At 45.4% G+C, this 26,763-nt stretch overlaps 1 protein-coding gene across 1 annotated transcript in view; it reads left to right on the top strand.

The window, feature by feature from the left end:
• The window catches only part of NRK (Nik related kinase), a 128,070-nt gene that overhangs the window by 17,775 nt on the left and 83,532 nt on the right, over positions 1-26,763 (top strand). The window contains exons 3-8 of the mRNA XM_083486259.1: positions 8,755-8,811; positions 16,887-17,012; positions 20,019-20,129; positions 20,980-21,070; positions 23,722-23,852; positions 25,690-25,744. Coding sequence (XP_083342385.1) covers positions 8,755-8,811; positions 16,887-17,012; positions 20,019-20,129; positions 20,980-21,070; positions 23,722-23,852; positions 25,690-25,744 — 571 coding nt within the window. The remainder of the gene's footprint in view (positions 1-8,754; positions 8,812-16,886; positions 17,013-20,018; positions 20,130-20,979; positions 21,071-23,721; positions 23,853-25,689; positions 25,745-26,763) is intronic.

Below are 26,763 nucleotides of genomic sequence, written 5' to 3'. Positions count from 1 at the left end.
AGCCAAACCACTCCACTCATTTCATTTCAGCTGCTCATCTATTTCTTTCTGCTGGAAATTAGAGCTGTGTGTACCATGTCCTCTGCCTTGCTAATCTCTGAAGGATCCTGCTGCCCCCAGGTGCAGTGGTGTATACTGTCCTGCAACCATAGTTAGAGCAAGGTTCAGTTCTCAGTATAGTATTCTTCTGTACGGACGTGTCCACATCATACATTTAAAACACATTTAACACACTCTTTGGGGGCATGAACAGAGAATCATAGGATTGTGGAGTTGGAAGGGTCTAGTCCAGTGATTCCCAAACTTGGGTCTCCAGCTGTTTATGAACTACAGTTCCCATCACCTCTGACCACTGGTCCTGCTAGCTAGGGATGATGGGAGTTGTAGTCCAACAACAGCTGGAGACACAAGTTTGGGGAACACTGGTCTAGTCCAACCCCCTGCAATGCAGGAATCTCAACTAGATCATACATGACAGATGGCCATCCAACCTCTGCTTACAAACCTCCAAGGAAGGAGAGTCCACCACCTTCTGAGGGAGTCTGCTCTCCTATCAAAAACTTCTTGCTGCCAGAATGTTCTTACCAATGTTTATTCAGAATCTCCTTTCTTGTAACTTGAAGCCTCTGGGGAAGGAGAAAACAAGCTTGCTCCGTCCTCCATGTGACAGCCCTCCGCTCAGATATCTCATATAAACATACCCAACTCCCTCAATCGTTCCTCATAAGACTTGGTTTCTAAATGCCTTGATCATATATTTTAATAATAATTTATTATTATAAATTATGATAATTATGATAATTATATTATAAATTAGCCACCCATCTGGCTAGGTTTCCCCAGCCACTCTGGGCGGCTCCCAACAGAATATTAAAATGCAATAACCTATTAAACATTAAAAGCTTCCCTAAACAGGGTTGCCTTCAGATGTCTTCTAAAAGTCTGGTAGTTGTTTTTCTCTTTGACATCTGGTGGGAGGGCGTTCCACAAGGCGGGCGCCACTACCGAGAAGGCCCTCTGCCTGGTTCCCTGTGACTTGGCTTCTCGCAGTGAGGGAACCACCAGAAGCCCCTTGGCACATTGAACACACTTTTGAAGTACATGGTCTCCCCCAAAGAATCCCAGTAAGTGTAGTTTACCTGTTTGGGTCTATTACTGCATAATGGAGAGAGTTACAATTCATAGCCAACTACAGCTCCCAGGATTCCCTTGAGAAAGCCAAGTGCTTTGAAAGGGCTTTAAATTTATGGTGTGGATAAGCCCTGCTGCTGCTGCTGAGCTTTAGCAGGGCAGTGGAATTACAACCTTTGTGCCAGGACCGTTTCAAAAAAGCTTGTTTGGGAGAACGTCCAACTGGGTTATGCTCCACATTCAGTTTATAGATGGGTTTTCCATCGGAGACAGCGAAATGTCATGGGCTGTCCCTATTTAATCATTATCAGAATTAAAACACCACTGATTTTAGTGGGTGTGGCTATTTAACAGCCTCTCTTCAGCCTTTAAAAAAACAGCCTTTTAAAACTGAAATGCTAAATCAAATATATTGACAGATGTATAGTTGATGTGGCAGCAAGCACATGATAGAGGCTGTCCCCCACTGCCACCCCATGTAAAGTGTCATTATGCGCATTTTGGTGCTGGTGATGTTTTGAATCTTCTATTCATTCCACTCCTTCCTCTTCATACTTCCTTCTGCTTGTGGTCCCCCCCCCCTCTCTTTTCAAGAAACCTTGCAAAGGACACATTCTGCATTTCCACTTCTACAATGGAAGGAAATGCTTTGGGGCCCAGATGTTGCAGCCCTAGATGCTGTTAAGCTGCTTAAACTTCACCGAAGGTCAATACAAGTTATGCATCTCACACACAGAAAGAGCAGCACAGGGATTGCCACCTTCCCCACAGGTCTCTCCTCTGTGCCAGAACACACTGCTAGGCACGTAGATTCATGGCCAGGCTGCCCTTTTAGCTGGGACTATCCTCTTTCCATGGGATGCGGGTGGCGCTGGGGGTTAAACCACAGAGCCTAGGACTTGCCGATCAGAAGGTCGGCGGTTCGAATCCCCACGACGGAGTGAGCTCCTGTTGCTCGGTCCCTGCTCCTGCCAACCTAGCAGTTTGAAAGCACGTCAAAGTACAAGTAGATAAATAGGTACCGCTCTGGCGGGAAGGTAAACAGCGTTTCCGTGCGCTGCTCTGGTTCGCCAGAAGTGGATTAGTCATGCTGGCCACATGACCCGGAAGCTGTCCGCTGGCTCCCTCGGCCAATAAAGCGAGATGAGCGCCGCAACCCCAGAGTTGGTCATGACTGGACCTAATGGTCAGGGGTCCCTTTACCTTTTTATCCTCTTTCCATAGGGCAAGGCAGACCAGGGGGCAAATGCAGCCATCCCAAGGAGAAGGGGGTGGAGTGTGAAGAAAGCAGCCTGGTGTAACCTGGTAAAATTTGCATTGATTGCTCCACCCACTTTTGCCTCTGGCCCCACCCACTACTGGCATGTGGCCCCTGGAAAGTTGCCCTTAACGGAATGTGGTCTTCCTGCCCCTAGAGCATCCAGCACCCCTTTCTTTAAGGTTAAACATTCTCAGGCAAGCACAAGAGGCAAGAGGAAAGCCCTCATAAGCCAGTGTTTGTTGCTGCCTTGGGATTCTTATTTGGGAAATGCTTATTTGGGAAATGCTGGCTATTTTAATATGTTAGAGTGAAATGTGTTGTAATCCCTGAATGTTAAAATGTGTGTGAGAGAGGGGGGAGAGAGAGAGAAGGAGAGAATTTAGCATTCAGGGGAATATTTTATGACACTAGGCCACCTGGTAGTCCCTCTTTATACAATGTCATTACAAAGATGCAAACTGCAACACCTAATGCAAAACAAGTTTCGTGGTTCCTCTGCCTATTGTTGGGGGAGGCGGATACAGCATCACCAAAAGCAATTCCTCTAATTTCATGGTATAAGTCTCTTCTGTCAACTCTTTCCATCTTCAGTTGTGGTCATATGTACTGTCTCATACAGTATGTGTGGGGAAACCAAAATCATAGTTGGGGAGAATTCCTTCCTGTGTCCTATTAAAATGCCATGGCATTCTTAATACTTAGCCAAGCTTGGTGGTAGGTTCCCTCTTCTTCGGGTTTGGTTGCTTACCCTACTGTGTACTCCTGACCAAGTCATTTTTTTTACACCCCTCCACAATTTGTTCCATGCTGCATCTGCTCCTGCCTTGCCTAAATGCACTCAGTCTTCACAAACCTGTAAAGTTCTGAATACTGACGTGCTTCTGACACGATGGCAATGTGAGAAAAGCAGCCCTAGTTGACTTGCAGGATGGGTGACTCATGTTAATTGTTGAGAAGCAGGCCAGAATCTGCTTTGAAACAGTTTGTAGCAGCTTGAGCTTTGCTGTGCTCATTTGCTAAATTTAAACCAGATTATCTCTTTGGGATACAACTGTGTCAGACTTTGGCTTCTTACAGTTTTGAGACTGACATTTTCAGTCTCTCCACAGTTCGTGATTTACAATGTCTATTATGGATCACTCAGTTCTATAGTAATAGCATAGTAAGATTATGAAGGACGGCACTGTGGTCTAGACCACTGAGCCTCTTGGGCTTGCTGATTGGAAAGTTGGCGGTTTGAATCCCCATGACAGGGTGAACTCCCATTGTTCTGTCCCAGCTCCTGCCAACCTAGCAGTTCGAAAGCATGCCAATGCAAGATAAATAGGTACTGCTGTGGTGGGAAGGTAAACAGCGTTTCCATGCGCTCTGGTTTCCGTCACAGTGTTCTGTTGCGCCAGAGTGATTTAGTCCTGCTGGCCACATGACCCAGAAAGCTGTCTGTGGACAAATGCCCACTCTCTAAACCTGAAGCGAGATGAGCACCGCACCCTATGATCACCTTTGACTGGACTTAACCATCCAGGGGTCCTTTAAGATTATGAATATGGGAAGCAGCCTTATAATTGTCACACCACTGGTCCATCTGTCTCGGTATTGTTAGTGTTAGAAACTGAGATATGAAAGCTAGAAGCTAAATGGCACCTTAAACCTAGGTTATGGGCACAACAATGGAATGTCTAAGCACGCTTTTTTATAACAAGAATACAAAGCTGAAAATGAATGAACTGCAGCTGAAATATTATGTTCATTTTTCACATGGTCTATTCCTTCTCCTGCCCACCCACCTAATATTCATAAGAGGGTCTCTTCTCCAGTCTTCAGAGAATAGCTGGAAACAGGGAGGCAGAAATAGCTCCTTCTTTCCTTCCACTCTGCAGTTTTAATCTGAAATCTTAGGTGCGGTACTGTTCCCAGAGCTCAGAAACTGCTAATGAAATTCCCTGTCGCAAAATGCACCCAAACAATGAGAATTTTGAACACTATTGTCCACACTGGCTAGCAGCAGCTCTCCAGGATGCCAGATGGGGAGTTTTCTCCAGTCCTACCTGGATCTGCCAGGGATTGAACCCTGGCAGAACATCACTGAGCTAAAGCCCTTTCCCTAACTCAGTGTTTCCCAACCGGTGTTCCGCAGCACACTAGTGTGCCGTGAGAGGTTGGCTGGTGTGCCGTGGGAGGGAGGCGGGCGAGTGGGGCGGTGAGAGGCGGCGGCGGCGAGGATCCGCGTCGAGCCGGGGACGGCTCCGCGGTGGTGGTGCCGAGGTTTCTCTCTCCATTCTCCCCTCACACACACACACAGGAAGATCAGCTGACAGGACCCAGCCAATGGGGCGGCGGCGGGGCAGCGCATGCAAAAGGGAGGAGCGCGAGACAGCGGACGAGGAGGAGGCTGGCATGTCCGGGCAGCAGCAGCAACAACAGCAGCAGCAACTCCCGGCGACGGCTCCTCAAGCCCCGGGCAACCCTACTCCCTCACCGGCCTCGGCCGCCCTCCTGCTCCACCCGCCGCCGCCTCCCCCGCCGCCGCCGGCCACCTCGGCCCCGCCGCCGCCCCCTCCTCCGCCCGCTATCACCGCCACCACCACAACAGCCGCCACCGCCTCAGCTGCCACCGTCCCTCAGTCCCTCGCTTTGCTGCGCTGCCTCCTCCCCCCCCCCCACCCCCAAAGCTTGGAGGTTCCCCGGCAAGGGGGAGGGGAAAAAATTGAAAACTTTCACTTTTGTGCGTCCCTCCCGGCGTGACGCTGCGCGCTGACGTCACGGGGCTGTAATGGTGGTGTGCCGCGAGATTTTTTTCTTCAAACAAGTGTGCCTTTGCCCAAAAAAGGTTGGGAAACACTGCCCTAACTGAAACCACCTGTTATAATTACAAACTTTACCTGTTCTTTGCATCTGTGAAGTGATGGTATAAACACAATCTCTCTGTTCTGATTTGATTATGCTGAATCAAGAAAGCAAAGAACAGGCAAACAATAGGAGCCTGCCATTGGGAGTATATAATACCAGCATATCTCTTTCTCTCTCTCCCTCATTCCCAGACTCTCTTAGGAGGTGATTAAAACAAAAGGGACAGTCCTTCATCAGAACTGCATAAACCCATCAAGGACTCATCTGGGTACTTTATGGTGAAAGATCCTTGCTAATTAACTGCCACGGAGTGATGGATTTTCACCCCCAGCCCAGCTGTCACAATGGGCGATGTGAATCATTTGCTCTGGGTTTAAAATGGTGTGATACTTGAGAAATGGGCCATTTATTGCAATGGAAGCCTGGTGGGTGGGTGGGTGGGTGGGTGTGTGTGTGTGTGTGTGTGTGTGTGTGTGTTTTCAAAGAAAAAGAATATTAACCATTTAAAGTTCCAGGGAAAATAGCCAGGGAAAGTTTGGGTTTTAAATGAAGGGTGCCAGCCTGTCTGGAAGGGCTTCGTACTATACTGTGAAGTTTTCAATGCCTGGAAACATTTGCAAACAATGGCTTTCCACAAAGGAGCAGGAGCTGTGGTAGGAAGCAATGTGGAGGTGAGTGGCATTGGCTGGGTACAAAATTAGCGCAGATCTCCTCTGTCTCAGACAGCAGCCAACTCTGCAAAACTGCAGTTTGCTGCTTGGGGCAAACGTATGGTGCTGTCCATTTTCCATTCTAGATACAGAAGTCATACATACAGGATGGCAGTGGAATCTCAGGTCACATGCACACCTCACATTGAAATCACTGTTATACCACTTTAAAAGTCATGGCCCTCCACCCCACACCCCACAAAAAACCAACAACCCATGGCGACTGTAGCTTGCTAGGGGTGCTGTGAATTGCAGTTCTGAGAGGTATTTAACTAATCACCCTTAGAAGTGGCAGTTCCCATGACTTTCAAAATGGTACCTTAGTGCTTTAAATCTATGTTGACCTTTAAAGCCCTAAACGGCTTCGGCCCAGTATACCTGAAGGAGCGTCTCCACCCCCATCGTTCTGCCCGGACGCTGAGGTCCAGCACCGAGGGCCTTCTGGTGGTTCCCTCATTGCGAGAAGCCAAGTTACAGGGAACCAGGCAGAGGGCCTTTTCAGTAGTGGCGCCCTCCCTGTGGAACGCCCTCCCATCAGATGTCAAAATGATAAACAACTACCTGACATTCAGAAGACATCTTAAGGCAGCCCTGTTCAGGGAAGATTTAATGTATGATATTTTAGTGTTTTTTGGTTTCTATGGAAGCCGCCCAGAGTGGCTGGGGAAACCCAGCCAGATGGGCAGGGTACAAATAATAAATTATTATTCTTATTCTTATTATTATTATTATGGTGTTGATGTGTCCATTACACAGCACTAGTGAAGTGTTAGCATCTTCCCTGCACCTGAAGTAGAAGTCTAGTTTAGGGTGGCCAGGACAGGTCATGGGAACTTAAAAACAGCAATTTTGAAGCTTTTTATTGTTTATGAAACTTTAATAAATATTACTTTAAAAAATAAAATAAAAACAGCAAGGGGTCTACTGCCATGCACCCCACCCCCCAGCATCTGCTGCCCGAGGCAGTCACCTCACTTAGCCCAATGGTAGGAGTGGCTCTGCTACAGAGAGCCACACTGGTAAGTATGTGCGTGTGAGGAGATTCATAGAAATAATGTTTCCCATCTCTTTCTCTCTGCACCCCCCAGGAAGCCTCTCCAAAGCATTACAATGAGGAATGGGGCATGGAGGGTTGCTGGTGGAAGGGCGTTAGCACCCAAAATCAGGCAGAAGCTTTGGCGGTGGTGTCAGGGTGCTGAGCACTTTTTGGGTGTTGGAATTCTAGGAAACATTCAGTCTCACTCTCAATGGAAGCTTGTTCTGTGTGGTCTGTCTGCATGTGGGATGCAGTATTTACGTGGACCTGATATTCCATCTTTGCCATTGCTGGGGACCCAGGGTTGTAAAGATACTACTGTACTGCAGCTCCCAACTCTACTGCAGCCACAGACTCTACTGCCCTGGACAGCTGCTGCCTGTCAGAACAGACAACACTGCGCTAGATGGACAAAGTAGATTGACCTGGTATCAGACAGTTTCCTGAGTTCTTGGAATTTGGAGTATACTGGTTTTTCAGACTCCTATCTGAACAATCTGCCAATCAGAGCATTGTCTGCTACTCTGACTTAGAGGTGGTTCCAGAAATCCTGCTTTGAAGGCAAAGAGACCATTATTATGGGAGCAATGGGGTGGGGTGGGCGGGGAAGGCTGTGTTTTTATTCATTTATAAATATATTCATATACTGCTCTATCATGAAAAATATATCACAGCTGTTTACAACAATATAAAAGCGTGAAACCAGACAATGAAATCATAAAAGGTTAAAAACTAGATAAAAGGAAATTAAAAACAAACATCAGTACAGTGGTACCTCGGGTTAAGAACTTAATTCGTTCTAGAGGTCCATTCTTAACCTGAAACTGTTCTTAACCTAAAGCACCACTTTAGCTAATGGGGCCTCCCACTGCCGCTGCGCCACCTCCCTGCGATTTCTGTTCTCATCCTGAAGCAAAGTTCTTAACCCGAGGTACTATTTCTGGGTTAGCAGAGTCTGTAACCTGAAGTGTATGTAACCTGAAGCGTCTGTAACCTGAGGTACCACTGTAGATCCATTGTGGGGGGTGCATTCTTAACAAGCTGCATAGTCCTGGAGGAATAGAAACGTTTTCAGCAGGCTTTTAAAAGTTGGCACAGAAGGTGCCCACTGAATCTCTATTGGCAGGGAGTTCCACAGGGCTGGGCCAATGACACTAAAAGCTTGATTTCTCAATGTTGTCAAATGAGCCTTGCCAACTTGGGGGGTGACCAATGACACTCCTGCAAATGAACTCAGTGATATATAAGGTTTCAGGCAATCCCTGCGGTATCCTGGACCCAAGTTGTCAGGGCTTTATAAATCAATACAAGAACCTTGAACCCAGCTCATGCAAGCAAGACCTGATTGCAACAACAGCTCTGCCCTCCAGTGGTTTCCAGCAGCTGTCATTCAGAAGCATAACTGATTATGGAGGCAGATCATAGGCATCATGGCTGGTCCCCTTTGACAGCCTTTACCTCCAGAAATCTGTCTAATTCTCTTTCAGTATCACCCAAAGGACAGGACGTAGGCAGATGTAGGGTGAGGGTTTCACATCCTCACTTTCTGCTTCTGCTAGCCACGTCATGGACTATCATCCTAGAAGTTTTTGTGTCCACTGTCAGGTGCTGTAACAAATGATTTTCGCTCAGCTGAGCAGTTTTAAAATTGTGTCTGCTGACGAATTGGTGCTTTGATTCAGTGGCTTACACAGCTCATTAATCTGCATAATTATTCCAGCATTGTGTGCTTATTTGCCTGTATTGTGTTCTTATCGCCTTCCCAGGGTCGCCATGTGAAGACTGGGCAGCTTGCAGCAATCAAGGTTATGAATGTGACGGAGGTGAGCAGAGAGATCACCAGGCTTTGTTGGAAGTGGTGAGGGGCTTCTATAGAAAAGAAGCAGTTTCTAGCTTTCTGACACACTCTAGTTTGAAGAAGAAATGGAACAGAAGGTTGGTTAGGGGTGGCAACATCTGGCAACTTCAGTTTCTCTTGGTTCCTCCAGCCTTGGTTTTCCAGCCTTAAATTTAGTTTAACAGCTTATGGGTTGGTTGGTTGGTTGGTTGGTTGGTTGGTTGGTTGGTTTGTTTGTTTGTTTGTTTGCTGACTTGCTGGCTTGTTTTTAAGTTTTCATGAAAATTCCTAAGATTTTAGTTTAAGTTTATCCTAATATATTCATTTTTATACATTTCTGCAAAGCAATCTTTTCCTAATATAATGCATCTCTGTTTGCCATTTTCACAAATATATGCATTTATATGCATGCTTATAACTCTAGCATAGCCATTTTTTCTACATTTTAACTGCCTGGAGAACTGAGAGTTCTTAGGAGTTGGCTACAAGTTACAAGAGGGGCGTTATAAGGGACCCGTCCCTGAGTGTTAAAATTATGGCTTCTTTATGGGAGAAAATGATCTGCTTGTATAAATACAGTTCTTTGCACCACACATCCCTTTTCCAAAGGCAACTGAGGATGGTTATATAGGCAGCTGGTCCCATTTTCAATCATGCTTGTGCAATTGGGGCATGGCAATGGATGATGCTTAGTTGTGTATATTTTTCTGGTCTATAATAATGAAGCAATGGAGCCTCTCCCTACTTATTTCTGGGTGATTATCTGTTTCCAGAGATAGCAAATAGAAGATTTCCTGTTGGTTCACTGCAGCCCCTGCTGCGTTTTCATAACATCACTGCCCCCTGCATATACCAGCCGTTTGCTCTGTGAAATCTAGGCCACTGTAGACAGGCCAGCAACCCACAAGTTGTTGATGCAAATATGTCTTTCAATTCCCCACCCCACCAGTTGTTTAAAAAAAGAAAGAGGTGGGGGGCAGTTTTTATTTTCTGCCACCCAGCTTGCAAATTGGTGTGGCAGGACTACAAATCTGAGTGGATACATTGGGCTCCCTACTACCAGCTAGACGGTTGACCCAGTGTTGGCTTCTCTGACTGGTGGTAGCTGTCAAAGGTTTTGTACTGAAGTCTTTTTCAAAAAAAAAGGGGGGGAATAAAACATGGATTATGAATCACCATGATTGACCTGGAAGGGAGAAATCTGACCATTTGGGACCCCCTGCGTCATCAGTGGTTCCCTGCTCAAGGACCTTTTGCATTGGTTTGCCAAAACAAGTTATACTCTCACCCTTGATTAGGCGACGCGGCTGCTTTTCTAATCATAATGCCAAGGTCTCTGTGAGCCATTATCAAAAGCAGCAGAAATGCAAACTGATCAGCTTGTACAGGGGAGACAGACATTGCACAGTGTCATCCGTTTCAAGCCATCATGGCTCTTCTTCTGTGCGCACAAAACATACCATAACTGCTGAGTGTGGTCCACATTGCAGGCCTAGCAGGACCCAGATCAACACCTGGGATCTCCTGGGTACAAGGCTTTGTCACGGAGCTGCTGCCATTGAAAAGGCTTTTTCTTTCCTTTCCTTTTTTTGCACCCTCGGCTTTTAAAGTGGCTGTGAAGTGTAGTTTGCTCTGTTTGAAGGACTCTGGCAGCTTAGTGGCTCTGGGTCCCCCTTCATTTTTAAGCTTTGATCTTGAGCCACTTCATTGTAAACTGCTCAGGCAGCAGGATGCTGTGGTGATCACCCTGGGACGATTTGCCCATCTGTCAGGAAGAGCTGCTTCAGTGTCGAGCTTTTGGGAGGGGCCTGGGAACTTTCAGTCCGCTGCATTGGATATGAGAGTCAGTGTGGTTTTTGCAAGTATCTCCCCAGCGCCCACACTTCCTGTTATCTGACAGAATTAACTGGGCAGGGCGCTTTTTCGACAAGATCAAAGTCTCGGTTGCATTCTTCTTTTTGAGGGGAAACGGATATAACGAAGGCAGCTGCCAGACACTCTAGTTCATTCGGCTCTTATTCCTTTGTGTTCCTCCATTCATAATGCCAGATAAGTACTGCAAACTAATCATAAATTCACACAGTGGATTTCAAGGCTGTTATTCAACTGATGGCTGGGACCCACCAGTGGATCGTAGCCTGATTGCAAGGTGGGTTGCAACAGGAGCACTCCCACCATCCAAATGTATGGTAGAAGATTAAGAGATGGGTCTTCAAAGGTATATTTGGACCCTAAATGGGTCTGGGGCCTGAAAAGATTTAAGGTGCCTGCTTTTTATTATATGCATTATGGCAATAAGAGCAGCTCTGTAAGATACCCAAGATTAGTAGCCCTAAAGTGTAGTTGGAGGTTGCCTTTGAGATAACGGTGGCACAATAGCTCAGTTGTTCAGTACACGCTTTCTGTGTGAACGACCCCAGGTTCAGTTTCCAGCAACTCCATGTAGGAATGGAAAAGCAGCCATCACATGTTGTAGAACATCCTTCCTCAATCTTGGGTCATCAGATGTTGTTGGGCCACACATCCCACCACCCTTGACCACTCTGGCAATGAAGGATGGGGGTGTTAGAGGTTGATGTCTGGCAGTATCTGGAGACCCAAGATTGCTGACTCCTGGTGTAAACAATACCAAGCAAGATGGAACTATGGTCTGCCTCCAAATAGCTTAATATGGGTGTCTTTTTTGTGGGGGGGGGGCATTTTAATGCTGCTACTGTAGTCCATTTCACAACACTGATGCACAATTTGCATGCACAGGTTATCCCTTCCATATAAATGTGCAAGAACCTAAGTAGCATCAGCTACATTGTTCGTTGAATCTGTGGTAGATTTTCACACCTTTTTTTTTTTTTTTACAAGAACGTTAACACAGCAATGGCTTCTCAGTGAATGGGTGCCAGGTTTTCAAGGGAAGACCAGCTGCTTTGTACTATTTTGCAGAAAGCTGAGCTGATAGCCTGTGACAGGTACCCCTCTGAGCCCTGTGCTCCAGGTGGTTGTTGGGTAGCCTTCTTCCAAATCTAAATCCAGCCCACCTAGTGAGTTTATGGTGGATGCGAAGCACAGCTTTTGCATTTCAAAAAATTGGGGAAAGATTTATAATGCTTTGTAATGCCTTTGAAAAGTGCTCGGAAACTTCAGCTTTGGGAGCATGCAGCTCTTTTTACAACAGCTGTACTGGCTGGCTACCTGTCTGTTTCTGACCACAATTCAAAGTGCCATTTATGACCTATAAAGCCCATTATGACTTAAGTCAAAAGTGTCTGAAAGTCCAAGCTGTCTGAAAGACTGTACAGTCCTACCTCGGGTTGAATATGCTTCATGTTGAGCGCGTTCGAGTTGCGCTCTGCGGCAACCCAGAAGTAACGGAGCGCGTTACTTCCAGGTTTCGCCGCTCGCGCATGCGCAGACGCTCAAAATGACATCAAGCGACGAAAAGCAACACACACGTTTGCATTCCGAGGTACCACTGTACTGTATTCCCTCATATGCACCTGCCCAGGTTCTAATACCTTCAGGGGAGGCCCTCCTCTCAGTTCCGCCACCCACAGCCACACTGTGGAGAGGGCCTTCTCGGTGGCTGCTCTCAGACTTTGGAACTCCCTCCCTAGAGAAGCTAGATTGGCTCCCTCATTGTTGTCCTGCTGTCAGGTTAAGACCTTCTTGTTCCAACGTGGTTTTAAGAACTGACTGTTTTAAGACCCTCCAAGTGTCCCTATTTTCCAGGGACTTCCCTGATTTAGAGAAATCGTCCCGGTTTCTGATTTGATCCTAAAATGTCCCACTTTTCCTTAAGACATCCCTATTTTCATTGGAGAAATATTGAAGGGTAAAGAGTTATCTCATCTCTGAGCTGTCTGAAGACAATCCTCTATAGAGAAGTTTTGTTTTTTTAAAAATTGTTTATTATGTTTTTATGTACTGTATGTTGGAAGCTGCCCAGAATGGCTGGGGCAACCCAGTCAGATGTGTGGTGTAGAAATAGTAAAATTATCATTATGGAATGGGACGCCCCTATTTTCAGTGGAAAAATGTTGAAGGGTATGTGCTTTTAATGAGTGCTATGCTGGTGCTATGCTGTTTTTGTGGTGATTATATTTTTTAACAGTATATTCTGAGTATATTAACAGTATATTCTGAGTTGGCACCTGTCTGTCTCAGGAGACAATGTGTTCTGAACTGCAGGCCCAAAGGAAGGTTCATGGGAGTGGTTGGGAGCAGGTATACCAAAAAAGGCTCTCAAAAAAGTAGTACCTACAAAAAGGTGTAGACTTACAGGAAATTACCCTGCCAGGTTTACAGAAGGACACTGTAGTAAGGAGATAGCTTGTCCACACCCAAGCAACATTTATAAGTTCTTTAGAAAACAAATCAGCACCTGACCAGATGAGGGCATGTGGCAAATACCCAAATCTTGCACATTGTTCCCTGTTCTGGGCTCAGAGCCCAACACCTCAAGCCCCCAAATAAGGATAACTTCAAAGCAGGCCAATTAGCTTGTATCAAAGCAAGCACATATAAACACATATGCTACCATAAAAACAGCTACCAATTAATTGTGGGGTTATCTTGACTACCAAGATGGCGGTTGCAGAGCTTCCAGAACAGTTCACCTTTGGTTCAACACACAATGGAAGAATGTACCTTTGGGGGTAAAGTCAAACATTTGGAGAGTTACAGCACCTGCTGTAGTTTTTGAAACCAATATGGGTGAGACATGTTTTGTTGCAGCTGGGGCAGATGAAGGTGTCTGGTTGTGCTTCTGCAGAAGCACCTTGGTGCGTCTTCTCTCTGTGCTCCTCCCAGTGGTCATTCCTCCTCTGGCCCCTGCTGTGGATACATAACTTAAATGTCTGTCTTTAGGCACTGTGATCGTCTGCAAGGGCTTTCCACATGGCTGAGTTAATGTTGCCAGTTTATGTTGTCATGTGATAGATAGATGATAGATGATAGATAGATGATAGATTAGATAGATTAGATTAGATAGATTGATTGATAGATGATAGATAGATAGATAGATAGATAGATAGATAGATAGATAGATATGTTTAATTGCTTTTTATGATTTGGAGTTTTTTTGTCTTTTTTTAGCTGTCTTACTTTATCTGTAAGATGCCTTGTGTCCCTGCCAGGGGAAAAGGTGGGGTATGAATAAATATATACTAATAATAATACTTATAGAGGAGGTCATCGGAAATGACGTTAGCCATAATGTGAATGTCTTTCTTTTGAGGTTAAAGGCGTGTGCTTTGCACCTTAGGTCTGGGTGGCTTTCAGATTGGTTTCTGAATGTAAACATCAACCCAAGAAATAGCACATGTCAAGCAAGCAACATCTCCTTCGCATGTCAGAGCTGCTTTGAACAACAGTTTGTTCAAAGCTGGCTCTGCCGTAGGGCAAAATGAGGCAGTGGCCTCAGAAAACTGATTCTGAAAGAGCAGAGAGCATACAATTCAGATTAATGCAGTGTTTCCCAACCGGTGTTCCGCGGCACACTAGTGTGCCGCGAGATGTTGCCTGGTGTGCCGTGGGAGTCTAACGGTTCTCAGCACCCTTAACAAAATACAGTTCCCAGGATTCCTTGGGGGGGGGTAAGTCGCCGCTCTTTAAAGTGGTAGGAGATACCGCTTGAAATGTGAAGGGCTGTTGTAAGAGAGGGAGAGCCGCAGCTGGCGCGGAAGGTGTTAAGGGGAGTCGGAGGCTCCTCCTCCTCACGGGAGTTCGAGTGTCGCTCTTTCTCCGGCTGTACCATTCGTCCTGGAAGCGGGGGGGGGGAGGAGGAGGGGAGGAACCATTAAGCCTTCGCTGACGGAGAGCCATCGCGAGCTTCCAGCGAGTGGCAGCAGCAGCAGCAAGCGCCCACCTCGTCTCTAGAGGAGGAGGAGCTGCAGTTGCCGCCGCCTTTTGCACGTAAGAACGGGTGCATAAGCGTGCGGGAAGGAGGCGCGTGCAAAAGGTGGAGGGATGGTCATGGAGGCGGCGGGGCGAAATCCTCCCTCGTAGCCGCCGGAAGGCCGCCCCTCCGACTCGCGTCTTGAGCAGCCTCCCTCCCTCCCTTGAGTTTGAAAGCCGGGCAAATCCCAGCAATGGGAAGCGCGGCGGGGGAGGCCTGGCTGGGCGCGCATTCGCACGACTGAGGTGACCCGGGTTACGACATGCACGTCAAGGTGGTCCAGGGGAGTGCGTGCCTCCGTCTCTCCGGGGCAGGCCTCCAGATGACCGACAACGTCGGCCCCGCCCCACGCCCCTTCTCCAGCCCTGCTCTAAGCATACAGACAGACAGCAACCAGGTCTGCTCCTCTGCCCTTGCTTTCCATCTTTGGGTAGGCCAGGCATCCAGATACCCAAGGCTGAAACCTCCAATCTGTCCCCTGCTTTCACAACTGTGCCCGCTGACTCCAATTTCCTGAAAAGGCCAATGCACTAGGATAACACAGGACTACGCTGCTGGACTGTAACTCCTTCCTACTCAGCTAAACAGGTATTAGCAAAGCAGAGCTATTTTGCACTGCTGGCAATAAGTGGTGCACCCTCAGCTGCATAGCCCAGTGTTTCCCATCCTTTTTAAAAGTTGCATGTGGGATTGTGGCATTGTGCAAAATGCATGAATAAATCTTTCATGGAAATGGGCAGTGACACAAATCCGTAGTCTTTATATATACTTTATATATAGTCTTTATATATACTATATATATATATATATATATATATGCAGGTTTTGGTGTCTTCGGGTGTCTTCCCGTGTAAGAGTTGGGGTGTCTAGGCGACGTTTCGACGAGGTCTCACTCGTCATCTTCAGGCTGGTGCTTACGGCTTCTTGTTACTGGAACTGGCTCTGTTCCAGTAACAAGAAGCCGTAAGCACCAGCCTGAAGATGACGAGTGAGACCTCGTCGAAACGTCGCCTAGACACCCCAACTCTTACACGGGAAGACACCCGAAGACACCAAAACCTGCATTCCTATACCCGTGAAAATCTACGAAAGCATATATATATATATATATATATATATATATATATATATATATATATAATATACACACACACACACACACACACACACACACACACACACACACTTTATATATGGTCAATATAGGCACAGAGTTAATTTTTTAAACATTTTCTAATGGTGGTGTGCCTCGAGATTTTTTTCATGAAACAAGTGTGCCTTTGCCCAAAAAAGGTTGGGAAACACTGGATTAATGGACCTAAGTGAAGCATATCCATTAATGGGTGTAATTTGAGAAGGACCAGCATTGAAAAGAGCCTAGTATTTCTTACTGCCAGGGAGGTGGTGAGGTGCTTGTAGGATTTTATGCTTCAAGGTTACAGAGAAACTTGGCTAGCCTTGGGCAATATGTACCACCATGATGTGTGAGGTGTAAGATACCATTTGGTTCTCTCCCTCAGACAGCAAAATGCCTTGGACTGGTCCTGCTGTTGTTTACAGGCCAGATACTACCTAAGCAAATTCTGGGTGCTTTGATCCTCATTGCATTGGAGAGCAATTTCCATCAGCATCATGACATATGGAAGTAGTGCATTTAACGCCATTGAAATATACTCAGAGTCGAGAGTGGATTTCATGCTCTTTATTCAGCTCATAGTAGTGAGGAGGAATGGAAGTTCCCCCAGAATGCCTGTTTTATATACATTACTTACACAATGGGGCCCACGTGATTGGCTAATTCTGGGATTCTCCTGTAGGCCAATCAGGTTGCGGATTCACTTCCACCTGGAGCTGGATTGGGTGGTTCCTGTGGACGAATCAGACTGCTGCATCATGGATCCTATTGTTCTAGGACCAATCAGACTGCTGCATTTTGGATCCTATTCAACTCAGTACATAACAGTCATGTGTACCTAGGCCCTTAGCAGTTGGTGGACCTGTTTGCCAAGCACTTGTCCAGTCTCGTTTTAAAGCTCCAAGCTTGTTGCAGTGAGTTCCACAAACCCTGCCTTGAGTAGTCTTTCTTCACTGAGCTCAGGTCAGGCTCCTGAGAACTCTCTCTGTATGTTGATGCCCCTGTAATCTCCCCACCCTTCTTTTTGCCCTAGGATGAAGAAGAGGAAATCAAACTGGAAATAAACATGTTGAAGAAATATTCCCATCACAGGAACATTGCAACATATTATGGAGCATTTGTAAAGAAAAGTCCTGTGGGTCAGGATGACCAGCTGTGGGTAGGTATCCAGTTTTCTCTTTGTGCAACTTTAAAGGTCCCTGTTTAATCCGTTACTCTAAGTGCCCATTTAGGGAATAGAGGTTTCCCCCCATTCAGCTCCTTTATATCCTCTCTTTTTCTCTCTCCCTCTCCCCTCTTCATTCCTTGCTTCCTGAACTAAGGGAGTAATTCGGTGTCACACTTTCCCCAACATTCTGTCAGGGCAAGCGTTTCAGAGCAATTCCCTTCCCCTTCCATTGCACTGGTAGAAGCTTCCACTACTGGGACCAGTTAGTAGAATCAGGGTGTAGAAGAATTTCCGAAAATTCCTTTACAATGGTACCTCAGGTTACGTACTTAATTTGTTCCGGAGGTCTGTTCTTAACCTGAAACTGTTCTTAACCTGAAGCACCACTTTAGCTAATGGGGCCTCCTGCTGCCGCCACGCTGCCAGAGCCCGATTTCTGTTCTCATCCTGAAGCAAAGTTCTTAACCCGAGGTACTATTTCTGGGTTAGTGGAGTCTGTAACCTGAAGCGTATGTAACCTGAAGTGTCCATAACCCCAGGTACCACTATACAGTACATACCCAGCTGCTCATTGCACTCTGCATATATCATCTTATCAGGAAGTCTGTTCCGCATGAAATGAGAACCAGGCCTTTAGTGTGGTGGCACCTACCATTTGAAACTCTCATTACATATCATATAGGAACCATTTTTATTATTTTTGGCACCCATTGAAGACATTCCTCTTTCAACAAGCCTTCTAAGTGGAGATTGTTATCCTATTATTTATTTTTATTTCTATTTATTGCATTTATATATCACATTTATCTTCAAAGGAACTCAAGGTGTTGAGCATGGCTCTCTCTCCCCCCCCCCCCATTTCACCCTCACAACAACCCTGTGAGGTAGGATAGGCTCTGAGATGGTGACTGGCCCAAGGTCACCCAGAGAGCATCATGGTTTGAGTACAGGTTCGAACCCTGCTCTCCCAGGTTAGAGAACCATTAGGCCACACTGGCTTGCACTGCACCAACCTCCCCATTGGCTGACCTTTCCTTTCCACCTCCCAGCAAGCAGCAGCAATGTGGCCAAGCAGCAGTCACAGGTGAGCAGAGGCACTCCACATTTTCCGCCTCTGCTTGTAACTAATCTAGGTCAGAAGGAAGGAAAGGAGAATGAGGAGTGGATGAACCATGCTTGTCCTGGGAAGGCAAACACTTCCCTTTTTCCTCTGTTCACAAGGGACACTAGTGCATAGATCAGGAAGCTATTTGGCTTATTCTGCCTGCAGTTTAGTATCTGGGAGACATGGGCTAATATTTTGTTAGGGAGGATCATACATTAGTGCAGAACATGGGACTCATTGGCCTTCAGGTCTTCTCCATGCCTGTAACTTTGTGGCTGCATAGGGAGATCAGTCATGGTTATCGACCATCTGGAAGCCGACTGATGGCCACTGTAATTGCCGTTTTGCACAGTTGTCCATGAAATTAGCAGTTGTGACCAGAGCAAAGGAATCTAATAGATGCAAATGTTGACTGTGGCATTAGAAGGTGCTTTAGTTATATATACATATTTTAAAAGGTTATTACAGGCAAGATGGAAACAACGGGAACATTAGCAACTTAATGCAGTGTGTGTCTGCATGAGTATGTTTGTTTTTAATATCGTTGACCAGCAGCCATTCCATCAGGCTGTAGCAGAGAGAGAGGCAAGGCAATTTCAATGGCTCTCCCAAGGCGCCTGCTCCATCTGGTTCTTTCTGTCCTCAGCTGTCATCTAGCAACAGCCATTTCTTCAGGCAGATGGAAAGCAAGATCTCACCATCAGCTTGGCTGAGAGACCAGCTTCATTTGGTCCCTCCTCTTCTCGCTGAACATTTTCCATTCCAGATGGTCTTTATAAGAGCTGCTATGTAGCTTTTACAAACTGGGGTCTGAATTTGTGTGTTTTCCTCTTCCCTCCTCATCCTTTCTTCTTTATGTGTTGTGTCTTTTTGATTGGATTGCAAGCAGGAACTGGCTTGTGTGTGTTTCTTTTAACTGATACAAGTCACTTTGGGAGGTCTTGTGGCTAAAAGGCATGGTAAAAAAAATTGCTGCTGATAAATAAATAAACCTGGTAAATGTGCTGAAAATAATTGCTAATTAGTTTACAGGGTTTGTTTTGTGTGCTTGATTGGTACCTGTGGCAAAAGTGATACCTAAAGACACCCCAAAATTAAGAACTGGTCAAATCCTAGTATTAACAGGAGCTTGAAGATGCTCTTCTTCCATCCTTGAACAGTCACTTTCTAAAGCGAATCCAGCCCATTCATTATTTGAGATGACATGGAATAACAACGTAGCGGTCCCCACCCTTTTGCCAGCCATTAGATTCACTTGGAAAGTGCTAGGAACACAGTAATTATTCAGCTATACATGCACAGGAAGCCTACACACACTCAGTTCAGATGGCATGCCCAAACCACAATTTGTCTCCCAGGGGCAGTGATTGTTTATTTTCTAAATGCATTAGACACTCAGTATCTTTTGCTCTCTGGGCATCATATGAGAAAACAGTAAAAAACAGGATAAAACCACAAAACCCAGCAGCGTACAATATTGAAGCCACAGCAGGTAAACCAATTGACACTGGTCAAACCTTAGTCAAATCACTTTAAATTAAAGTAATGACCCCTCCCTACATTAAATGGGGGGCGCCCTTTGTGTGGTCGCGCACAGCCCCCTGGACCCTATGTGGGACCATTAGCACAGTCTTGGCTTCACCTCCCCCCAGGTGGGATACCTGGAGGTCTCCGCCTACCTCAGCCAGTTGCCCAATCCTGCCTGGGGAGGCGTTGCCAAGGTGATCAGGCCAGGTAGGGGGAGGGACTACCTGCCCACACAATAGGGGGAGGATCTTACCAATAAATAAATAAAATGTTGCGTTTAACTCCAGCCAGGTAAATAATAATAATGTACCTGTTCCTTAAATTTCTTCTTTTCAGCAAATAACTGTGCTTTTGCTCTTCCCCAGCTGGTGATGGAATATTGTGGAGCTGGTTCTGTGACAGATTTGGTGAAGAAGACAAAAGGAAACTGTTTCAAAGAAGACTGGATTGCATATATATGCAGAGAAGTTCTCAGGGTAGGAGTCACCTCCATGAAAGCAAACATTAATTTTTGTTTGAGTCAGACTTGGGATGGCATGCATCTGACACCATCATACGTACTAAGTGTAAACTCAAGAGCTGTGCTATGATGACTTCGGCTATGGAGCTACTGGAAAATGAGGAAGTTATCAGCAACACTTCAGGGGAATTCTGATGTTTTCGGAAGTAGGAAAAAGAGGAGAAAGCGGGGATTCCATGTAGCCCAGTGAGCTTGCTCTGTGGCAATGGAATGGCAGTCTGTGAGGAGGGGAGGCAGAAGCCAGACAGTACTGTTGGAAGAGCAGCTGGCCCCATGCATGGAGGTAGCACCCTTTCTTAAAATTAAACCTCAGAGAACTGCAACATCTTACCTAGCAACCTAAATTTTGCTTCTAGAATCTGTATTTTTCAACGTAAGCAGTGCTAGCATGTGCCATGGGTGCAGTCATCTCCCTGAGTTATTGGTCCTCTTGCTGAGGATTGTGGGCTTCCCATCAGAGCATCTGGTGCTGGACACTGTGAGAACAGGATCCTGGACTAAATGGGCCTTGGCTTGATCCAGCAGGGCTGTTCTTATGTTTTTAGGTCCTTATCCTTAGCCTATCTAGACAGCGCACAATGTCAACACTATTGGGCAAGTCACCGTACAGTCAACTGCATTGCAATATGTTCTTTATTTCAAGGATCTCCCTCCCACTACCCACCACAGATGATTATCTTTAGATGCTGAATGAATGAGGCAGTGAGAGAGGTCATTTCCTCACCCAAGATACAAGCTTTGTTGTCTAGTTTGAATAGAAGCAGGAAGGGACAAGATAGCTCAGTGTGGTTTTTTTTATCTTCCAGGGATTAGCACACTTACATGCTCATCATGTTATCCACCGAGACATTAAAGGGCAGAATGTGCTCCTGACAGAAAATGCTGAAGTGAAGCTAGGTATGTGTTCCTTGTCTTTTTTTGATGGGGACTGTTATGTGCTACTGAATGCATCCCTTGCTGCTACAACGCACAACGAGTAGCGAAGCTTCAGAGGTAACTGTAGTGTTGTAAATAGGGACACTTGAAGGATTTCACATTTGTGAATTTTGAGGCAAACAGACCCTGATCCACAGCCCCCAGACTAATGTGGGGTTCAGAATGTAATCAGGTTCCTCACATCTCTGAATTCTGTAGTGCAGTTCTCAGCTCGAAAAGCCTTTTTAAAAGCACTATGGTGCATACATTAAGAAATGCATACATTGAAATAAAATACATATACAGTGGTACCTCTGGTTAAGTACTTAATTTGTAGGTCCGTTCTTAACCTGAAACTGTTCTTAACCTGAAGCACCACTTTAGCTAATGGGGCCTCCTGCTGCCGCCACACCGCCAGAGCCCGATTTCTGTTCTCACCCTAAAGCAAAGTTCTTAACCCGAGGTACTATTTCTGGGTTAGCGGAGTCTGTAACCTGAAGTGTATGTAACCTGAAGTGTATGTAACCCGAGGTACCACTGTATAAATATGACTTTGCATATCCACTCATTGAAATTTGTGAATATAAGATTAACTAAGGAAAACAGGGCAGAATGGATTTGTGAATGAATGCCAGCAAAATGGCTGTGGCCTGGAAAGAGGCAGATCCACCCATCCCTTGTCACGAAGATACAGAATTATTGAGAATTATATTTTTTTTGGGGGGTGGCACCTTTCCCTTTAATTTTTCTTTCTTTCTTTGTAATACACACTTGGAAGCATATAGTTAAGTTTTCTTATCAAGTGAAGAAAATCACCTGTAGCTCCTTCAGTGAGACTAGAGATGGAGATTGAAGAGTGATTTAAAGAGTTGTTAAACCTTTGTCCTCAGGGTTTGCTCACATATGCATGCCCATAATTTGATGACATAATTTGACAGCGTGACTATAATTTGACACCCGCAGTATCAAGTGTTGTAGGCAGCACGAGTGATCAAAGCAGCTCAAACACCACAGATAGAATATTTAGTCTTAGCTCAGATGGAGTGCATGTTGCACGGGCTCAGCTCAGGGACAACAGGAACCCATGGCTTCCCATGGTGAGAATAATATGTGGCAGCACTTGCAACATATGAACGGATTGCTTGTAGCACAGACTTTGTATAGATAAATATATTTATATTTGGAATAAGTTTATACAGAATATAGTAAGTTATTAATAATCATATATGTATTAGCATTTATAAGAACCGTGTATAAATTAGCACATATTGAACTTGGTTCTTCTTTTTTCACTTTATTTTGTAAACACACACACACACACAGTGAACCTTCAGCTTGCATGCTTCCCTCTTTGCCTTGTTTGTGCCTGTGAGGAGATTGGAAGCATCCATTTACAGTTTTAACCAAGCCACAGTTCCTTGTGATGCCCTAAATCAAAGGACTGTTTGATTTAATTATAGCTAGGGGGAACAAACCAGGATCACACCATGGTTTCTAATCCTGACTTGCTCTTGAACACTAAGCAAGCCATAGTTCCCCAAGGTTACACATTACAGGGAATTTTGGTTAACTTAAAATCAGAAGCTCCTCTTCCTTGATAGTACAAATCAGGAGAGAGGGAATGCATTAGCTTAAGGCTTTCCATTGTTTCTTGCCATAGTGGGAAACAATGGTTTTCCATTACATCTAACTGAAGCCTATATCTGCATATGTTCAGCCATTGTCTGTCCTTCAACTGATTAATTAGATGTATTATATATACATAAATGTGTGGGCGAGAAAAGCATTAGTTTTGAAGGGGGGAAATGCATTTTTACTTTTCACAATGATGCCTACATATGCATAGCAGGCACCATCTCTAAAGAGATACTCCCTCATGTGCAAAAGAGGAATGCCTCTTCAAAGGAGGGTATTTGAAGAGGCATTCTCACCCTTCAAAAACATGCAAGAAGCATCACTGTGTGATGAAGAACTAGGAATGTCCATTCTAAGAGGATATTTGAAAAGTGATTCCCTCCTGCCTAAGAGAAGAGGAATGACTCTTCTTAGAATATGGAGTTATAAGTACTTACATTTCTAAAAAGCGTTAACATTTTTTTTAAAAGAAAAAAAAACCTTCCTGATTCACTTGGACCAAGTTTTTAATCAGTCTCAATTAAATGGGCTATATCCAATGTTCATTTTCAGCTAATGCAAGTTTTATTGTTGTGCAAGAGCAGAACCCAATGCAATAGCTGCATTGCAATAGCTGCACTATCAGAAACTGGTGCAACAGGTTGTGCAATCTATTGCACAACAAAGTTACCAACAACCTGTTTAGGTTGGTTGTGCAACGGTGTTTCGCTAGTGCAAAACATTTCACCAGCAGAACAAGCATATCGCTGAATGACTTTTAACTTAGCAGTACATTGGACATGAGACAATGTAATTGCTTGATTAACTGAGCATTTTATGCCTCCTCATCACCTCAAGCACAATGTTTTGACTGGATTCAGTTCATGCATTCAGCTGCACGTCACCAAGAGCATATGAGGGCCCTTCCCTGTGGTCGTGCTCTGCTTTTTTGCAACCAGCTGTGTGGTTCCACGCACCCCTCGCTTGCTTCATTGCTTGTGCCTGCTTGGCTTTTGCAGTGGATTTTGGAGTGAGTGCCCAACTAGACAGGACAATTGGCAGAAGGAACACATTCATTGGGACCCCCTACTGGATGGCACCAGAGGTCATTGCTTGTGATGAAAACCCAGAGTCAACATATGACTACAGAGTAAGTCCTGTTGCTGCTGGCTGACCTCCTGCCCACCTCCTCTCCAAGCACTTTGGCCAAAACATGCTTTGTTCTCACTTCTTTCTTTGCTCTGGAAACAAAGATGTTTGTTTTTTCCCTCCACTTCTTTAAATCAACCACTGTGATCTGCACCACAACAGTCTTCCACCTCATAAATATTGCCTTATGTACTCTTCTGTATCCAGCCCTCCTTTGTCCCCTACGCCGCCTTCCAGTCCACGGCTATTTCTTCCACAGCATCCCTTCTGTATCTAAAGTCAGCTCCCTGTTTTTTCTTTTGATCACATTACACCTTCACTGTTGTTTTCTCCCTCTGTTTTCTTGCTCAGTTCTGATTCCCCTTCAGTCACTTTGCTCTCACTTAAAACCTTGGCCAATGAACAGAATAAACAGGTGTTTTGTTGCTGTAATAGAGTTTGGATGAGAGGGGAAAGGAAGGAGAAGAGCCCTTGGAGTATAACGTTTTAAGACTTTCCAGAGTTGGGAAGTGACAGTTGACAACTGGGAGAGGATGGAAGTGGTTTGCTTGGGTGGGAATGGGTTTAGGAAATTAGTAGCTCTGATCCTGTTCATCAGAGATTTCAGTTTACCTGAGAATTTATTTTTATTGTTTCTTAATTAAACACTCTGTCTGGGGTTAACCCTAAGTACCGTATTTTTTGCCCTATAGGACACACTTTTTCCCCTTCAAAAATGAAGGGGAAATGTGTCTGCGTCCTATGGGGTGAATGCAGGCTTTCACTGAAGCCTGGAGAGCGAGAGAGGTCAGTGCGCACCGGCCCCTCTCGCTCTCCAGGCTTCAGGAAGCTATCCGCAAGCCTTGGGAGCCTGCGGGAGTTCCCGCCAGGCTCCCACGGCTTGCGCAGAGCTGCCTCTAAACCCAAAGCCCGGGCGCACTGAGCAGTCGCGCCCGGTCTTCAGATAGCTCTGCGCAAGCCGCGGGAGGGCTCCCACGGCTTGCGGAGAGTAGCCTGTTCTTGGGGCTGGGGAAGCTCCGGCTTCCCCTGCCCCAGCCCCGCGCCTGGGGGGGGGAATAATTTTTTTTCTTTATTTCCCCCCCCAAAAAACTAGGTGCATCCTATGGGCCAGTGCGTCCTATGGGGTGAAAAATACGGTAATTGCCAGTGAAAGTAGGCTTAAAGGGATTGAACACCTATCCCTATATCTGAAGAAGTGTGCATGCACATGAAAGCTTATACCCAGAACAAACTTAGTTGGTCTCTAAGGTGCTACTGGACAATTTTTTTGATTTTTTTTTTTTTTACTTATCCCTATACTCATACATTGGTAGGTATGGGAGAGGATTGATTTAGTTTGCACTTAAAGTTGATCCCACCTAATTTGCACTTTCTGAAATGATTCAGAAACGAAAGCACAGCCATCCTTTGGAATCTGCACTTCTCTGAAATTTGCAGTGCAGTTCTCCAGAAAGGTGAAGTGTACAAAAATGGATGCACTAAAGCAGAGTGTGCATGCATGAATGAAAATAACATAGATAGATGCATTGTATTAGGAAATTGCTCTGCAAAAAATGTGCATATTAGGCAAAATTGCATTCATAAATGTATTTATTAGAAGAAATTTGCACTAAAATGCTGATAATTTTCATGAGGACCTTTGAAAAAAATGCAAACTGATGTGTAAATGTGGTTAATTTAACTTAAGATTAGAAAGATGAGAAAAAGAGAAAGTGAAATCAGCATATTCGCCCATCCCTATGCAATGGTTGAGTTGCATTCAACTTGGTAGGCCCTAAGTGGTGCCAACCTGCTCTCTACTGTCCCTTTATGTTTATGCATTGTCTGTTTTCCTTTAGAGTGACTTGTGGTCACTGGGAATCACAGCTATCGAGATGGCCGAAGGGGCTCCTCGTAAGTTTAGTTTTGTTTTGCCTTCTATAACATGTTCAGTCTTAATGTCAGTGCCCTTGTTGAATGTAGAACATTGGCTGAATATGTGTATTTCCAAGTTTACATAGCCTCCAGTAAATTGTCCTTGTGGTTACTAAACCGAATAATAGATTTATTTGTAACTAGAGGTAAACACACACATAGCAGCAGCAGCAGCACTGTTGCTCAAAGCAAGGAACTTTTTGCTACTCATTCATGCAGCCAATTTCCACCCAACCCTTTTGAAGCCATTGTGTGATGGAAAACCAATGCAACATCAGTGGTGGACTAGGGTACTATGGCACCCTATGCAAGGCCAAGACTCCCCCCTCCCACCGGCAGCCCTAACACTGCCATCCCAAAGATGGGTAAGGAGGTGTCTGGCTTTGGGAGGGAGCCACAAAGGCTCTAGCAGGGTCCTATAGTCCTCCTACCTTCTTCCCCAAGCTGGGAAAGTGCTAACTAGGCTTTGGGAATGAGATGGAAGGACTCTAAACCCCTTTTAGAGCCTCACACCTCCTTCCCAAAGCCCAGCACACAGCCCTAAATCCACCCCTGGCAACATACTTGCCTGTTCCACAAATCCCATTCTCCCACCCACCCCTCCCAGAGCTGTGAAGGCTGTGGTTTTCCATGATAAATGATACAGAGAATCTTACAAAATAACAAGACTCTAGCCAATGGAGTAAAATGCAGAAAGTAAGAACTGGAAATGCATTTGGCTTGCTAGAAGAGCCAAGCATGTAGCAAGAGGAAGGACTGGCTCACATATGCATGTTCATCACATGATAGCTATAACATCTAGTGAACCTTGGGACAACATGGATCAAGCACCACAGTGACGATTTTCACATCATGTCACACAGTCAGAAACTCAAGCCTTATAAGTGGAGCCAGTTTATACATTCATCTTGCTGTCATCAATGGCTAGTTAAGGCATGCGAGTTGCTCATGAAATGTTGTGTGCTGTTTGTTAACTCACGAGGAACTTGCATTTGTCT

This window comes from Podarcis liolepis (genome assembly GCF_965112155.1).
Source record: "Podarcis liolepis genome assembly, chromosome: Z".
NCBI classification, from domain to species: Eukaryota; Metazoa; Chordata; class Lepidosauria; order Squamata; family Lacertidae; genus Podarcis; species Podarcis liolepis.
The sequence above is the reverse complement of the archived record's forward strand: the minus strand, read 5'-3'. Positions and strand labels throughout refer to the sequence as shown.